Below are 19,002 nucleotides of genomic sequence, written 5' to 3'. Positions count from 1 at the left end.
ATTTAATGAGATACTGCTAAATTGCTCTTCAAAATGATTGTATTACTAACCAGAAGTTTGTATGAATCCCTGTTGTTCCACATCATCACCAACACATAGTATTGTCACACTTGAAATTTTGCCAGTTGGTTGAATATGAAATCGTGTCGCCTCATGATTATACTTTGCATTACCCTAATTACAAATATATTTACTGATTACATTTCTTTTGTGAATTGCTCATTTTTAATCTTCTATTCATTTTTAAAAATGTGTTATTTCTTGCTGATTTCTGAAAGTTCTTTATATGGTCTTGCTATTAATCTTTTGTCAATTACACTTGCTATTTTTATTTCCTACCATTCTGTGACCTTTCTCTTTACCTTTTTTGAGATTAACTTTAAATATCTTTTTATGATATTGTCTTAAATATTTTGTCTTTTGTCTTAAATAATTTCCTACATAAAGATGTAAGACTAACCTCTGTTTTCTTAACAAAGATTTAAAGTTAGTTTTGTGCACAATTAGTTCTTTAAATCACACATAATTAATTTTTGTGTAGGATGCTAGATTAAGGATCCATTTGAATACTTCATTGTCTGTGTAGGCAACCAGTCAACGTAGTGGCATTTATTTAGTAGTCCGTTTCTTCCACAATGACCTGCAAGTCCATCTTATCACATACCTAAAGTTTCCATCTTAAATGTGAGTTTGTTTCTGGGTACTCTCTTCTGTTTCATTGGTTTATATGTCTATTCTGACACAATACCCCACTGTCTTAGTATTTATAAATTTTTAGTAATTTAATATTTGATAATACACCTTGTTCTTTTTCAAAACTGTCTCTTAGAACTTTTCCTTACGTAAATACCCAAAACTTTTGGGAATTATAATTGCATTGACTCTTGTTGGTTAATTTGGGGAGAATTGACATCTTTATGACAATGAATGTTCCTATTTGATCAATATATCTTTCCATTTATTTAGATCTTCAGTGTCTTTCAGTTTTGTAATTTTCTTCTAAATGTCATGCACAAATTACATTTACTCTTAGGTACCTTGTTCAGATTTTGTAACTGCAATTAGCAAAAGAAAGGATACCATTTTCAGTTTGTTGTTTATTTATGCAATTGAAATCGATGTTTATGTCATTTTACAACCATGCCAGATTCTCATATTACTTCTAGTAATGTCTGCAGTATCTCTTGTCAGAAGTCATATAAAATACAAATAAAATAGTTTTGTTTCTCTTTTTCTATTCCATACCATTTTTTTCCTTCTCAGTCAGCATGTTTGACCTGTAATACAACTCAGAATAGAAGTAATCATATTAGGCAACCATTTCTTGTTGATTTTATACAGAATGCTTTAAATGTTTTGCCAGTGTATTAGCATATATTGTTCAGGGTGTCTATTTTAAATGGATATTAAACTTAATCAGCTCCTTTTCCTGCACTATTGAGATACTCCTATTCTGCTCTTCCTTTCTATTAATGTTGATGAATTATATTAATGGATTGTCTCTGCTTAAGCTATCCTTGCATTCCTGAATCAAAACTCATTTAGTCACTGCAGATTTATTGGTTTCACATTATTAGATTTGCTTTGTTCATTTTATTTAGAATATTTTGCCTCTATGATTCACTTGAAGATTTCTATCTCATACTTTCCTTATCTGATTTTGGCATCAAAACTATACTAGCTTAAAATGAGTTGGAGAAGATTTAGTAGAACAGCTCTGTGCACCGTGAATACTGGCAAGTTTTTTGCTGGGTATATTTCTCTTTATTTTTTAAATTTATTTTTTAATGTTTATTTTTTGAGAGACAGAGAACGTGAGCAAGGGAGGGGCAGAGAGAGAGGGGGACACAGAATCTGAAGCATGCTCCGGGCTCTGAGCTGCCAGCACAGAGCCCAATGTGGGGCTTGAACTCAAAAACTGTGAGATCATGACCTGAACTGAAGTCAGACACTCAACCGTCTGAGCCACCCAGGCGCCCCCTGGGTATATTTCTTCCCAACATTTTATTACTCAATTTTCAACATACACTAAAGTTGAAAGAATTAGTTAACTTGAATGTGGACTGAGAAACTACCCAAAATAAATGTAGCCCAAAGAAACTATATGTGACATTAAAAGATGTTAAATTAAAATCAGATGATCCAATTAGAGTTCCAGAAAAGAGAACAGCAAGAAATATAAAAAGATGTTATTTGAGGAAAAGGATGCGTGAACATTGTTTTAGAACTAATGAAGGACATCAGAGGTAGTATTTACAGTGAATTACAAACTAAATAAATAAGGAATCTACAACTAGAAATATTGCAGTGAAATTCTGTAATACAGTAATTCTCTCCACCTATTTCTGATCTGGAGCTTAATACACTTTGTTTTTCAATGATAGTATTTTTCTTTCCAGAAGTTCTCTTTGAGTGTTCTTTCAAACCTGCCTGATCATCTTCCTTTCTTAATTTAGATTTCCATCTTTATTTTCTTTAAGTATTAAACCTACTATTTTATAACTAATAATTCCAATCTGAAATCCTTTCATGTCTTATTCTACTAGTTTGTTGTTAGTGTTGTTAATGGTGTTCATGGTGGCTTCTTTATGGCCTTTGCTCTTTCATTTGGCTCCTCTTTATCTTCAGGAATACTAGGAGGTTTTGGTTGATGTTGTATTCTTCCAAACAATGTTTTGTATATGCCAGATTTGTCACAGCACTACCAACCAGGACAACTTTAAATTAATTGCCTGGGTTAGGATTTGCTGGATAAAGCCTGTGGTAAAAATGGAAACACAAATCTACATGTTAGTAGGCCATAGTTACAAACTTTCAAGTTATACTTGTTTAAACCCAGAGCACTCACTTTATGACAGGTAAGCTTCCTTACTGATTTTTTCCAGCTAATGGATTTTTTCTTAACCTACCTGTTTACTGACTCAGTACCTTTTAGAGCCCAAGATGGTTAAACAACTGGTCTTCCTTTACATTCAAAGCTCTAGTTTCCTGGTATTAGCAGTTGGTGCTTCGTGGAACCTGTAGCTTCCATACAGACTTCCTACTCATTTCAGACCCATAATGTCTGAGCAGATTTTTGTTACTTGTTCTCTCTGTTGGGTTAGGCTGCTATATTGTACACTTTTTTTTTTCTTTTTGATATTTGTTGCTGGAGGGGGTAGTTTTCATAGCTCTGTGGAAGAAAATAGTGATAATTTCCAATGTTTCAAATTTTAAAAATTAATGGTACCTTTCTGTATCAGGTAGTAGAACTACAAAATAGATTATCTGAAGAATCGAAGAAAGCAGATAAATTAGATTTTGAATATAAGCGGCTAAAAGAAAAAGTTGACAGTCTTCAAAAAGAAAAAGATGTGAGTATATGTGTATTAGGCACTTTGGTTTTGAACATTGCTAAAATTAAGACAATGACATTTAATTCATATTTGGACTATAATAATTCCTTCTATTTATAAATTTAAAAATTAGAGATCCTATTTGTTTTTAAATTATAGAAGATTTACATTTGTGTTTCAGAAATAAATGTAAAATAAAAGATTAAAAGAATGTTTTTACTTCCACTCTAATTTCTTTTGTATACTTTTATGTTTTCTACCACTTTTGTTTCTCATACATTGTTCTGCTCATGACTTTCTATAAATTTGAATAGCTTTTCTGTTTTCTGTATAATTGAGAGGACACAATTCTTTTTGTTGCTGTTCATCATATCCTGAATCTTTTAAAAATATTTTTACTTTGTCATGGTTGATGAGTATTTAGTCTTAGCTCTTTGATCTTTTTATGTCTCATGAAAAGAATGTTATATAATGTACTTTATATAATGTACTGGAGTAAACAGTTTTGTTTCTTATGTTTAACTGTGTATAACATATTGCCTTGCAAATAGTAGATATTTAATATTGTTAAATATTAAATTTGTTGTAATTTTGTCCTTTTATGATCTTTCTATGGAAGATCAAAACATGAAACATGTCCACGTTCCCTACTGTTCATCACTCTCTTAGGTAAGGCAAAGACCACTGATGCATAAATTCATAAAATGTAAAGCTAACTTTCCTTATTTTTGATGTCCCTCCAGAGGTTAAGAACAGAAAGGGATTCTCTGAAGGAAACCATTGAAGAGCTTCGTTGTGTACAGGCGCAAGAAGGACAGCTCACAACTCAAGGTAAAAACATTTCAGTAGCTCAAGCAAGATCATTTATTTTTTACAGTATGAGTAGAAATTTTTGATTCATTTTAAGATGCCTGCACCAGTGGATGAAAATGAAAAACTGGTGAAGAGGCATGAAGTTGATATAAACTGTTACCCAGATTTTGTGGCAAATAGGCTATAGTTAATAAGACCAGATTTACTTGGCTTATTTTGTATTTTAATTATATGTAAATATTTGAATTTTATTAGATCAAAAGCATAAACATTTGTTAAATCATCTGTGTTAATAAACCTGGAAAATTTTATTCTGGAAAGTTTCTTATTACCGCTTTTAAAAGTCAGTCAGTGGTTTTTTTTTTCGCCTGAGATGTGAGGTGGATATCAATGCATTACAGGACTTCTGTACAAAGTAGAACTCTGCTCTTCTCACAGGGAAGGAGCAGCACTTAGCTCGAAGTTAGTCCCTTCCACTTTTGTCATCATGCTGGCAGATGTGGAGCCTGAACGGTGACTTGTACAGCTTCACAGTTTGTTCACCCCTGTTCCAGTAACCTGCCCTTGGCTTTTCAGTTACCCAAAACTGGAATTCTTCCTCTCCTCTGACTACAACCTCCTTTTTCTCCTCCTCATTCCTTCTGCCTACCGCATTTCACCTTTAACCCCCTCTCTGTTGTTCCTAAAAAAAAATTTTTTTTAATGTTTATTTATTTCTGAGACAATGTGAGAGACAGAGTGCAAGCAGACAGAGGGAGACACAGAATCTGAAGCGGGCTCCAGGCTCTGAGCTGTCAGCCCAGAACCCAATGCGGGGCTCGAACTCACGAACCGCGAGATCACGACCTGAGCCAAAGTCGGACGCTTAACTGACTGAGCCACTCAGGCGCCCCCCCATCTGTGGTTTCTATTTCTGTTGATCAGCTCTCTTCTGGCCTCATTTTCCAGCTTACACAGCCCACCTCACAGCCATATAACTGTGTTCTGCTCACCACCATCTTTCCTTAATGGTGAAAGCTTGTCAAACACCAGTTCAGATTGGCTAAAGTTTTTTTTCTCTGTTCCAAATTAACCAGGGCCAGCTAAAGACAGTTATATATCTTTATCTTTTTTTTTCCTTTTTTAAATTAAGGTATAATTGACATAACATTGTATTAGTTTCAAGTGTACAACCTAATGATTCGATATTGGTATTTATTGTGAAATGATCACCACACGAGGTCTAATTAACATTCGTCAACATACACAGTTACAAAATTTGTTTTCTTGTGATGAGAATTTTTAACTTATTCTCAACAACTTTCAGTATGCAATATAGTGTTATTAACTATAGTCACCACGCTATACATTATATCTGTGTGACTTATTTATTTTATATCTGGAAGTTTGTACCTTTTGACCCCTTCACCCATTTTGCCCACCCCCTCATATGTCACCTCTGGCGATCACCAATCTGTTCTCTTTATCTGTGGCTTGGTTTTTTGTATTTTTTATTTTGTTTTGTTTTGTTTTTAGATTCCACATATAAATGAAATCACACAATATTGGTCTTTCTGTGTCTGAGTTATTCACTTAGCATATTGCTCTCAAGATGCATCGTATCACAAATGGCAAGATTTCCTTCTTATGGAGTTCATATATACATATGTGTGTGTGTGTGTGTGTGTGTGTGTATATATATATATATATAATCTCACAATTCGTTTATATATCAATTGATGGAAACTTAAGCTGCTTCCATGTCTTAACTATTGTAAATAATGAGGGCACAGGTATCTTTTTAAGTTAGTATTTTCATTTTCTGTGATTAAATTCTCAGAAGAGGAATTGCTGGATCATATGGTAGTTTTATTTTTAATTTATGTTTTCCACAATGGCTGCACCAACTTACATTCCACCAACAGGGCACAAGGGTTCACTTTTCTCCACATTCTCACCAACGCTTGTTATCTCTTGTCCTTTTGACTGGTGTGAGGTGATAGCTCATGTGGTCTTGATTTGCATTTCCCTCCTGATGAGTGATGTTCAGCATCTTTTCATGTACCTGTTGGCCATCTGGATGTCTTCCTCAGAGAAATGTCTATTCAGATCCTCTGCTCATTTCTTAATTGTTTTTTTTTTGCAGTTGAGTTGTATGAGCTCTTTAAATGTTTTTGTATTAACCCCTTATCAGATGTATTGTTTGCAAATATTTTCTTACATTTAGTGCATTGTCTTCTCATTTTGTTCAGTTTCCTTTGCTATGGAGAGGCTTTTTAGTTTGAAGTAGTCAGTAGTAGATTTTTGCTTTTGAGAAAATTCTATATCTTGCTTGTCTTCACCAAAAATTATTTCTGAACATAATTGGATACTCATTGCTGCTTGGTAATCCTTTCATGTATCTCTAATCTACTGTATAAGTTTTTCCCAAATTTTAAGAATCAGCCTAAACCTTAATTCCTTAACTCTCAGCCCCCATATCAAGAGAGGCTATCTCATGTAAACTTACACTTTTGTTTCTTTGCTACCTATAAGCCTATATGTTTTAACCTTATTTATGTATATGTCGTTGACCTAGCAAATTTGCTCAAAAAATTTACCCTAATGAATTAAATCGTCGTTTATAATAGTGAAATTTAGAAACAACCTAAAAGTCTCATTCAACTGTAAACTGTAGAGCCATTTAAAAAAAGAACTATATCTTATATGCCTGACCTGGAGAGATATGTATGTTATGTCATTAAGTAAAAAAAAATGGTGACACCATTTGTGAGAAACACTCTCAGCAAGCTTCAATAGAAAGAAATTTCCTCAACCTAATAAGGGACATCTATGAAAAACCTACAGCTAACTTTATACTTAATGGTGAATACTAAATGTTTTCCTTAAGATCAGGAACAAGGCAAGGATGATCACTATTTTTTATGTGTTATTATTTATTAAACTCCAGCATAGTTAACATACAGTGTTAAACTAGTTTCAGGTGTACAATATAGTGATTCAACAATACTGTACATTACTCAGTGCTCATTCTAAGTGTACTCCTTAATCCTCTTCACCTATTTCACCCATCCCCCCACCCACCTCCTTTCTGGCAACCATCAGTTTGTTCTTCATAGTTAGCAGTTTGTTTTTTGTATTGTTTCTTCTTTTTTTTTCTTTTGTTCATTTGTTTCTTAAATTTCACATATGAGTGAAATCATATGATATTTGTCCTTCTCTGACTTATTTCACTTAGAATTATACTATCTCCCTCTATGTTGTTACAAATTGCATGGTTTCATTCTTTTTTATGGCTGCATTTTATATATATATATGTATATATATACATATATTTATATATATGTATATATTTTACATACATATATGTATATACATATATATATATATAATGAATATCACATTTTCTTTATCCATTTATCTATCAATTGACACTTGGACTGCTTCCATAATTTGGCTGTTGTAAATAATGCTTCGGTAAACATGGGGGTGCATAAAGGATGTTCACTCTTGCTGCTTCTTTTCATTGTCGTATCAGAGGTTCTTGCAGTCAGGCAAGAAAAAGAAATAAAACACATTCAGATTAGAAAGGAGGACGTAAAAAAAAAAATCACAGAACTAGTAAATGAGTTCAGCAAGGCCTCAATATATAATAAGATCAGTATATAAATACCAATTATATTTTTGTGTACTATGAGTAAATTATCTGGAAATGAAATTACAATAGTAGCATAAAGAATAAAATGCTTAGGAGTAAGTTTAATAAAGAAGCATAACATTTGCAACAATGTGGATAGAACTAGAGTATATTATGCTAAGCAAAATAAGTCAATCAGAGAAACACAAATATATGATTTCACTCGTGGCATTTAAGATACAAAACAGATGAACATAAGGGAAGGGAAGCAAAAATAATATAAAAACAGAGAGAGGCAAGCCATAAGAGACTTTTAAATGCAAAGAGCAAACTCTGCATTTGCTCCAGGGTTTGGGTGGGGGGAAGGGCCAAAGGGGTGAAGGGCATTAAGGAGGACACTTGCTGAGATGAGCACTGGGTGTTACATGTAAGTGATGAATCGCTAAATTCTGTTTCTGAAATAATTATTACACTATATGTTAACTAACTTGGATTTGAATTAAAAAAAAAAATACAAGCAGAAAACCTGTACACTGAAAACTATTAAGTCATTGCCAAGCTAAAGATCTAGATAAATGGAGAGACAATCCATGTTCAGGTATCAGAAAATTCACTCTAGTTAAGACTGCAGTCCTCTTAATATTGACTTTATTGAATAATAAAGATTCAGTGCAATCCCAATCAAATTCTAAGCAGATTTCCTTTGTAGAAATTGACACACTTATTCAATTTATGTGAAAATACAAAGGAACCAGTATAACCAAGAAAAAAAATCTTGGAAAGGAAAAAGTTGGAGAAATCACATTCTGATTTCAAACTTACTATAAAGCTACTGTAATTGAAAAACATGAAATTCACATAAGAGTAGACATACAAAGATCAATGTACTATATCACATTAAGAGAATGAAGGGAGAAAAATCACATAATCATTTCAATTGATGCAGAAAAGGCATTTGACAAAGTCTAACACCATCATTAAAGGAAAAAAAAAACATAAAAAACTTAAGTAAATTAGGAAGAGTGCTAGAAAGGGAACTTCCACAACATGAAGTCCATATGTGAAAAATCCACAGTTCACATCAACTCAATGATGAAAGACTGAAAGCTTTTCCTCTAAGATCAGAAGCAAGACTACCAACTACCACCACTTCTGCACTTCTATTGAACATAGCCCAGCAAGTTCTAACCAGACCAATTAGACAAAAGAAAAATTTTTTAATCTAAATTGGAAAGAACTAAAACTATCTTTCGAGTTGGCATGATCACAAAAAACAAAAAACACCCGTTAGAACTAGTAAAATGAATTCAACAAAGTTGTAGGATGCAGCTCAGTTACATTAGCAGCAAAAATATATATGCAAACACTAATAATGAAAAATCTAAAAAGGAAATTAAGAAAATAATTTTATATATTACAGGATCAAAGAGAATAAAATACATGGGAATAAATTTAACCAAGGAAGCAAAGACTTGCACCCTGAAAACTACTGTTTTCTTACAAAAACTTCTTACAAAAAAATGAAAAAACCCATCCTAAAATTAATATAGAATCTCAAGGGATCCTGAATAGCCAAAATAGTCTTAAAAAGGAAAAAAGTCGGAGAACTCACCCTGATTATTTCAAAACTTAATATAATGGTAGCAATCGGAGTAGTGTGGTATAGGCATAAAGACAGTCATATAAGGCCAGCAGAACAGAACAGAAAGCCCAGAAATAAACCCTTCCTTATGTCATCAGTCGATTTTCAACAACAGTGTCAAAACCATTCAGTGAGGGAAAGGAAAGTCTTTTCAATATACTGTGCTGGAAAAACTGGATATCTACATCCAAACTCATGTTTTAAAAAATGGACTCAAAATGGGTAAAAGACCTAATGTAAGGGCTAAACCTATAAAACAGAGGAAAATTGTCATGACTTTGGATTTGGCAATGATTTCTTGGAATTGATACCAAAAGCTAAGTCAACAAATGAAAAAAATTGGACTTCATCAAAATTAAAACTTCTGTGCATCGAAGAACACTATTTTTTAAAAAAATTTTTTTTAACGTTTATTTATTTTTGAGACAGAGAGAGACAGAGCATGAACGGGGGAGGGTCAGAGAGAGGGAGACACAGAATCTGAAACAGGATCCAGGCTCTGAGCTGTCAGCACAGAGCCTGACGCGGGGCTCGAACTCACGGACTGGGAGATCATGACCTGAGCCGAAGTCGGACACTTAACCGACTGAGCCACCCAGGCGCCCCTCGAAGAACACTATTGACAGAGTAAAAAGCAACCCATAAAATGGGGAGAAAATATTTGTAAATCATATATATATATATTTGATAAGTGATTGATATCCAGAATATATAAAGAACTTATACAACTCAACAATAAAAAACAGCTAAGCTTACAAATAGGTGACTTGAATAGATATTTCTCCAAAGAAGATGGCAAAAAAGCATATGAAAAGATGCTCAATATCAAAGTCGTTAGAGAAATGCAAATCAAAACCATGAGAGTTCACAGCCATTTAGATGGCTACTACCAAAAAATGAAAGGAAAATAAGTGTTGGGGGGCATGTGGAGAAATTGGAACTCTTGTGCATTGCTGTTAGGAATGTAAAATGGGAGGCCACTGGCAGAAGAGTTTGGTGGTTCTTCAAATGGTTAAACATAAAATTACCACATGATCCAGCAATTCCATTCCTACGTAAATATGCAAAATTCAAAGCAAGGACTCAAGCATATACTGGTTTAACAGTGTTGAAAGCAGCATTATCCACAGTAGCCAAAAGATGGAAACAACCTAAATGTTCCTCAATAGAGGAATGGATAAAGAAAATGTGTGTGTGTGTGTGTGTGTGTGTGTGTGTGTGTGTGTGTTTGGCTATGAAAAGGAATGAAGTTCTGATAAATTCTACATGTGTGAGTTTTCAAAACATTATGCTAAGTGAAGTAGTATAGGCACAAAAGGTTAAATATTGGTATGATTCCATGAGGTATGTAGAATAGGCAAATTCATTGAGACAGAAAGTAGAATAAAGGTTATGAGGAGCTAAGGGAGAAGGGAATGAGGAGTTACTGCTTAATGGTTACAAAATTTGTGTTTTTGGGTAAGGAGTTTTGGAAATAGTGTTGATGATTCCACAGCATAGTGAATATAGTTATTGCCACTCAATTGTACACTTAAAAATTGTTAAAATGAGGGGCACCTGGGTGGCTCAGTCGGTTGGGTGTCTGACTTCAGCTCAGGTCATGATCTCACTGCTTGTGAGTTCGGGCCCTGCGTCGGGTTCTGTGCTAACAGCTCAGAGCCTGGAGCCTGCTTCAGAGTCTGTCTCCATCTCTCTGCCCCTCCCCTGCTCATGCTCTGTCTCTCTCTGTCTCTCTGTCTCTCTCTCTCTCTCTCTCTCTCTCAAATATAAAAAATAAAACATAAAATTTGTTTTAAATTGTTAAAACGATAATAACGTAAGGCAACTGTGATAGTCTTTTACTTGACTAAAACAAAGATTTTAGATATTAAAATTAATGCTCAAAGTAGTGTTTCATATAGAAACTAAAGGAGATCAATATACTCTCTCTTAAAGCTTGCATCCATGTTTGTGTATTTGTAGGGTTAATGCCTTTGGGAAGTCAAGAATCTTCAGATAGTCTGGCAGCAGAGATTGTTACACCTGAGATAAGGTAAGGAGAATATGACATTCAGTCGTATTGAAACTTACTCCTCTACAGTATAAAAAGGAGTTTCTTACTCATTATTACTAATAATTTCAACATGAACTCAGTATTAAATGTCCATGTTTTCAGCCTGTTAGAAGCTTTCTTCATTTGGCCCAAGAGACATTTTCCCACTTGGGTAGGACAGTATTTCGCACATTCACAGCAAACTAATATATCTGTGCTTGGGTATTCTTAGCAGACATTTAGCAGTGAAACCACTTGGCCTAAAGATAAAGGTTATGCCTACCCAACAGCCTGCAAAATAATTAGTCACTAAAATTTATCTGTCTGGGAAAGATATATTACAGTAGACAGACGTATCTTCCCCTCTCTAGTATTCTTCCTTCAGTATTAACTTACAGTTTTATTTAGGGATAGCATTTTTAAAATTCCATTTATTTCAATATATGCCTGCCTTGATATGTAAGAATGAAAAATTAGGGGAGAGGCACCAAGTATCTGACAGAAGGAGAATGATTAACCCTGTATATTGCTTTTACCTTCTTGGGGACTATTTGCCGCCTTTTAAAATTGACACACTGGCCCTTGGGAATGCAAGCTGGTGCAGCCACTCTGGAAGAGAGTATGGAGGTTCCTCAAAAAACTAAAAATAGAACTACCCTACAACCTAGCAATTGCATTACTAGGCATTTATCCACGGGATACAGGTGTGCTGTTTTGAAGGGACACATGCACCCCCGTGTTTATAGCAGCAGTGTCAACAATAGCCAAAGTATGGAAAGAGCCCAAATGTCCATCTATGGATGAATGGATAAAGAAGATGTGGTACATATATACAATGGAGTATTACTCGGCAATCAAAAAGAATGAAATCTTGCCGTTTGCAACTACGTGGATGGAACTGGAGGGTATTATGCTAAGTGAAATTAGTCAGAGAAAGACAAAAATCATATGACCTCACTCATATGAGGACTTTAAGAGACAAAACAGATAAACATAAGGGAAGGGAAACAAAAATAAGATAAAAACAGGGAGGGGGACAAAACAGAAGAGACTCATAAATATGGAGAACAAACGGAGGGTTACAGGAGGGGTTTTGGGAGGGGGGATGGGCTAAATGGGTAAAGGGCACTAAGGAATCTACTCCTGAAATCATTGTTGCACTATATGCTAACTAATTTGGACGTAAATTTTAAAAAATAAAAATAAAACAAGTAAAAAAAAATAAAATAAAATTGACACTGGCCTTGATTCTTCATAAAATCTTTGGGAGGGTATTAAATGAAATGATTGTGTAAGGGTTTCATAAACTTTGAAAGTTACAATAGGCATTCAGTTACTTGTTGAATAAATGAAGGCAATATTTATTGTTGGCATTTATTTAAGGAGGATAAAAAGGAGAATAATGTAGCACCAACACAGGAAGCATCTTATATGCCTTTTCCTTTTCTACCTTCTGATGTGGTACTTTATTATTGGACCAATAAAATCTGTAGAATGAATCTAAATACAGGGCTATATCAAAAAAAAAAATAAATAAAAGCCACAGTTTTTAAGGAAGCTTTTAGATTATGCAGTTGGATTTTTAACCTGAAGAAAAGGAACAATGATAAAGATTCAACAAATAAAATGGCTTTTTTGAGTATGACTCATCACAAAGTCAAATATACTCTGTCTCCAGAAGAGCCATCAAGAAAATGAAAAGGTAAAAGAGATGAAATATAACATTGTATTAGTTTTAGGTGTACAGCATAATGATTTGAAATGTCTATATTGTGAAATGATCACCACAGTAAGTTCAGTTAACATTCATCACCACACATAATTACAACTTTTTTTTTTCTTGTGGTGGTACTTTTGTTTTGAGCAACTTGACAGGATTGTCATATTTTTCTAGAAATTAATCCTAAGGAAATAACCAATAAAGCTGATCGCTTTGATCACATCAAAGCTCAAAATTGATAACAAATTCCAAATAATTGTGCATTGATTAAATAGCAATTCATCTGCAGTATGTTGTTTAACATGTCATTTAAAGTATTATATTTATCATTAAGGTATAATATTTAATGATATGAAAAGATTGTGCAAACTTAAGTATGAATAGCAGATGCAGCTCTGAGAACATGGCTTGTTAACAAGAATACAATTTCACATATTTATAGGAATGGGTGGGCTGCATATATTGAAGGCTTTCTTTTTTGAATATTATGTCTTGACACCAAGTGATTGGTAGTTCAAGAGCATAGCATTAGAGATTATGTTTTTGATGAGAACTGAAAAACAAATACATAAATTCATTCACAGCTTAAATATATAAACCAAAAAGGAAATAGAATTTTGAAGTATCGTTCATTACAGTCATGATGTTTGGAGATGCTGTTATCTTCAGATTATCCATTCTGAAAAGAAAGTACTGAAGACCTGAATGTAATGTCTTAGCCAATTACAAGAGCTAAATTCTTTGCAGTATTTTGTTTTTTATTTCTGTTCTATGCATTAAATCTGGAACTGTGAATAGCTGGATTTTGGTAACAGTATTGCATCAGTGTACTACATAATCAGCTTTTCTTTTGTTCATTCAGGGAGAAACTTATTCGTCTTCAGCATGAGAATAAGATGTTAAAAATTAACCAAGAGGGTTCAGACAATGAAAAAATTGCCTTATTGCAGAGTCTTCTGGATGATGCAAACCTACGCAAGAATGAACTGGAGACAGAGAATAGGTAAGGATGTATGTAGATGACAGCATTTTGACACAGGTTTTCTCTGTTTTCCTTGATTTTGATTCCCTTAAACAAAGATTTGGATTGTATGTTGAGTAGTGATAATGTGTTATTCCATTTCATTTTAAGAGTACCTTAATCCATTTTTCTGCTTACAGATAGACTTGCATAAAAGTGTTGTGCCTCTTTATATAGCATTCCCCTCTTTATTTCTTCAAGCAAACTGATACCAACCCCCCCACCCTTTTCCCTTTCTAGTTACTAATTAAAACCAGGAGATTAAAAAAAAGTCTGATTATTAATTCAGTCTTTCACAATTTTAGTTCTATTCATTATCAGAATAATACAGTTTACCCTGTTTTTATAAGCTAATGTGTTGAAGGATCAGTTTTGAGAAAAACAGGATCCATCAGAACTGAATTGACAAGAGTTTTTTTTCTTTTTTTTTCAAACCTGTTATTTCTTGTGACCCTGAAAAGAAGTCATTCATTTTATAAACAATTCAATTATGAGAATTCAGAATCTGGAAATTTAACAAGAAAATCATTATGTAGTCATTCAAAGCAACTGTACAGCAGTAGCTTACTCTGGAAAGAATTACGTTTATATTTTGTTGTGACAGTCTTTGAGTTCTTTTCCTTTTTGGAAATGTTTCTTAGATACCAAACATGGTGTCTTTTCCTTTTCTTAGTGTTGTGATATTATGCCATTTTTGAGGGATTTGACATTTTCATTAATGGTTTCATAGTTTGCTTGATATTACAGTTTCTTTATTATGCCTGATTGATTGGGCATTTCCCAGGTGTGAGTCAACAATGTTATGACCATTTTACATGTCTTGCCCTCCTTGGCACTTTAATTTTATTTATTTATTTATTTGTTTGTTTGTTTGTCTATTTATTTAAATGTTTATTTATTTTTGAGAGAGAGAGAGACAGCATGAGCAGAGGAGGAGCAGAGAGAGAGGGAGACACAGAATCCGAAGCAGGCTCCAGGCTCTGTCAGCACAGAGCCTAAGTGGGGCTTGAACTCAAGAACCACAAGAGCATGACCTGAGACAAAGTCAGACGCTTAAACGACTGAGCCACCCAGGCACCCCTGCAGTTTGATTTTTAAAGCTGCTGTGGTAAAATCAGCAAAAAGCATAAATAACAGGGTGATTATTAGAGCATAATAAAGCATAAAAAGGAAGGCAGTTTTATATCAATTCTTAGAGCATAGAGAATGAATACTTTTTTAAAATACTTAGAAAAAGTTTAGAATGAAAAGTGGAGAAAAGGGACTTGCAGAAAGCAGCTTGGCAATCATGCAGCCCCATGGGTGAGAGCACTTGTGTTCATCTCCATCGTCCTTTGCTTCTGGGCTATATTTTAGCCATCTTTAGTCAGGAAGGTCTTCCCTGTACCCTAATTTTTTTCCAGTGAATCAACACCCATAACTTCCTTTATAATGCTTTGCATTGTTTCTCACAGATCTTATGGCCATTGGTCTTCTCTGATCAGAAAAAGAACAACTACTTGTCATTTACACAGCACTCATGTTGGAGATGACTGATTGCCTCCCAAGTCCCAATGCCATTTACAGCTGTTTACACTTTAGTATTGTGTTTGTTTCTTTTTTTTAAATCATTTTATTTTATTTTTTTCATTATGATCAGTGTACTCCATCCCCACACCCACCTCCCCTCTAGTAACCATCAGTTTGTTCTTTATAGTTAAGAGTCTGTTTCTTGTTTTGTCTCTCTCTTTTTTCCTTTCTTTTGCTCGTTTGTTTCTTAAATTCTTTTCTTAATGTGTATTTATTTTTGAGAGGTAGTGTGTGAGAGTGGGGGAGGGGCAGAGGGAGAGGGAGAGAGGGAATCCCAAGCAGGCTCCATGCTGTCAGCACCAAGCCCGACACAGGGCTTGAACCCATGAACCCACTAACTGTGAGATCATCATCTGAGCCAAAATCAAGTGTTCAGACACCCAACCCACTGAGCCAGCCAGCCAGGCACCTCTTATTTCTTAAATTCTACATATGAATGAGTTCATATGGTATTTGTCTTTCTCTGAGTGACTCATTTTGTTTAATATTATACTCTAGCTCTATCTTGTTGCAAATGGCAAGATTTCATTCTTTTTTACGCTTAAATAATATTCCAGTGTGCGTGTGCATGTGTGTGTGTGTGAATACATCTTCTTTATCTATTCATCTTTTGATGGACACTTGGACTGCTTCCATGGTTTGGCTGTTGTAAATAATGCTGCGGTAAACATAAGGATACATGTATTCTGTTAAATTAGTGTTTTTGTATTTTGGGGGTAAATATCTGGTAGAGCGACTACTGGATCATAAGGTAGTTCTATTTTAAAATTTTTTAGGAATCTCCATGCTGTTTTCCACAGTGGCTGTGCCAGTTTGCATTCCCACCAATAGTGCAAGAGTGTTCCTTTTTTTCCAGCTCCTTGCCAACACTTTTTTCCTGTGTCTTTGATTTTAGCCATTATGATATTGTAGTTTTGATTTGCATTTCCTTAATGATGAGTGATGTTGAACATCTTGTCCTGTGTCTGTTGGCCATCTTTATGTCTTCTTTGGATAAATGTCTATGTTTTCCACCCATTTTTTAATTGGGCTATTTGAGGTTTTGGTTGTTGAGTTGTGTACGTTCTTTATATATTTTGGATACTAGCCCTTTATTGGATATGGTATCTGAAAATATCTTCTCCCATTCCATAGGTTACCTTTTAGTTTTGTTGATTGTTTGCTTTGCTATGCACAAATTTTCTATTTTGATGTGGTCCCAATAGTTTGTTTTCTTTGTCTCAGGAGACGCATCTACAAAAGTGTTGCTACAGCTAATGTCAGAAAGATTACTGCCTGTGCTCTCTTCAAGGATTTTTATGGTTTCAGGTCTCACAGTTAGGTCTTTAATCCATTTTGAGTTTATTTTTGTGTATGGTATAAGAAAGTGGTCAAGTTTGGGTGCCTGGGTGGCTCAGTCAGTTAAGCGTCTGACTTCAGCTCAGGTTATGATCTCACACTCTGGGAGTTCGAGCCTTGAGTCAGCCTCTGTGCTGACAGCTCAAAGCCTGGATCTCACTTCAGATTGTGTGTCTCCCCCTTTCTCTGCCCCTCCCCTGCTCATGCTCTCTCTGTCTCTCTGTCTCTGTCTCAAATATAAATAAAAACATTTAAAAAAAAAATTTTTTTTTAAGTGGTCAAGTTTCATTCTTTTGCATGTGGCTGTCCATTTTTCCCAACACCATTTGTTGAAGATTAAATGACCATATAATTGTGGGTTTATTTCTGAGTTTTCTGATCTATTTTGTGTATTTTTATGCCAGTACCATAAAGTTTTAATTACTGCTGTTTTGTAATGTAACTTGAAATCTGGAATTGTGATACTTCCAGATTTTTCTTTTTTAAGATTGCTTTGGCTACTCAAGGTCTTCTGTGGCTCCATACAAATTTTAGGATTTTTTTTTTAGTTCTATGAAAAATGCTATTGGCATTTTTGATAGGGATTGGATTAAATATGTAGACTGATTTGGATAATACAGACATTTTAACAATGTTTGTTCTTCCTTTTAAAAAAAAATTTTTTTTTAACATTTATTCATTTTTGAGAGACAGAGACAGCGTGAGTGTGGGGATGGGGGCAGAGAGAGAGGATGACACAGAATCTGAAGCAGGCTCCAGGCTCTGAGCTGTCAGCACAGAGCCCTACGTGATCTCACAAGATCATGACATGAGCCAAAGTCGGACACTTAACCAACTGAGCCACCCAGGCGCCCCAACAATATTTTTTTTTCCAATCCATGAGCATAAAATGTTTCTCCATTTCTTTACTTCATATTAAATTTCTTTCATCAGTATTTTACAGGTCTTTCACCTCTGGTTAAGTTTATTCCTAGATATTTTATTGTTTTTGGTGCAGTTGTAAATGAGATTGTTTTCTTAATTTCTTTTTCTGCTGCTCTATTATTACTGTATAGGAATGCAATAGATTTCTGTATCTTGACTTTGTATCCTGCGACTGAATTGTTTTTTTTATCAGTTCTAGTCATTTTTTGGTGGAGTTTTTCTATAAGTGGTACCATATCAAGTGCAAATAGTGAGAATTTTACCTCTTCCTTACCAATTTGGATGCCTTTTATTTCTTCATGTTGTCTGATTGGTGTGGCTCAGATTTTCAGTACTATATTGAATAAAAGTACTGAGAGTGGACATTCTTGTCTTGTTCCAGACTTTAGGGGAAAAGCTCTGTTTTTCACCATTGAATATGATGTTGGCTGTGGATGTTTCATATAAGGTCTTTATTATCTTGAGGTATGCTCCCTGTAGATCTACTTTGCAGAGGGTTTTTAATGTGTTAATGGATTTAGTTTCCTGATACTTTGTTGAAGATTTTTGCATCTATATTCCTAAGAGATATTGGCCTATGGTTCTCTTTTTTTGTGGTGTCATAATCAGGTTTTGGTATGATCAGGGTGATGCTGGCCTCATGGAATGAATTTGGAAGTTTTCCTTTCTCTTGTATTTTTTGGAATAGTTTGAGAAGGATAGGTATTAACTTCTCTAAATGTTTGGTAAAATTCATCTGTGAAGCCATCTGGTCCTGGACTTGTTTCTTGGGAGTTTTTTGATTACTGATTTAATTTCATTGTTAGTAATTGGTCTGCTCAAATATTCTATTCCTGCTTTAGTTTTGGTAGTTTACATGTTTTCCAGGAATTTATCCATTTCTTCCAAGTTGTCCAATTTATTAGCATGTAGCTTCTCGTATAATACTGTTAAAATTGTTTGTATTTCTGTCATGGTCATTATTATTTCTCCTCTTTCATTAGTGATTTTAT

The 19,002-nt window shown here is 34.3% G+C and overlaps 1 protein-coding gene across 2 annotated transcripts in view; it reads left to right on the top strand.

Moving 5' to 3' along the window:
• The window catches only part of HOOK3 (hook microtubule tethering protein 3), a 116,052-nt gene that overhangs the window by 64,723 nt on the left and 32,327 nt on the right, over positions 1–19,002 (top strand). For both annotated transcript variants that reach the window (XM_043562788.1, XM_043562780.1), the window contains exons 12-15: positions 3,243–3,353; positions 4,079–4,166; positions 11,369–11,438; positions 14,021–14,161. In XM_043562788.1, coding sequence (XP_043418723.1) covers positions 3,243–3,353; positions 4,079–4,166; positions 11,369–11,438; positions 14,021–14,161 — 410 coding nt within the window. The remainder of the gene's footprint in view (positions 1–3,242; positions 3,354–4,078; positions 4,167–11,368; positions 11,439–14,020; positions 14,162–19,002) is intronic.

Source organism: Prionailurus bengalensis, chromosome B1 (assembly GCF_016509475.1).
Source record: "Prionailurus bengalensis isolate Pbe53 chromosome B1, Fcat_Pben_1.1_paternal_pri, whole genome shotgun sequence".
NCBI lineage: Eukaryota > Metazoa > Chordata > Mammalia > Carnivora > Felidae > Prionailurus > Prionailurus bengalensis.
Note: the sequence above shows the minus strand (reverse complement) of the source record. Positions and strands in the feature narration are given on the sequence as shown.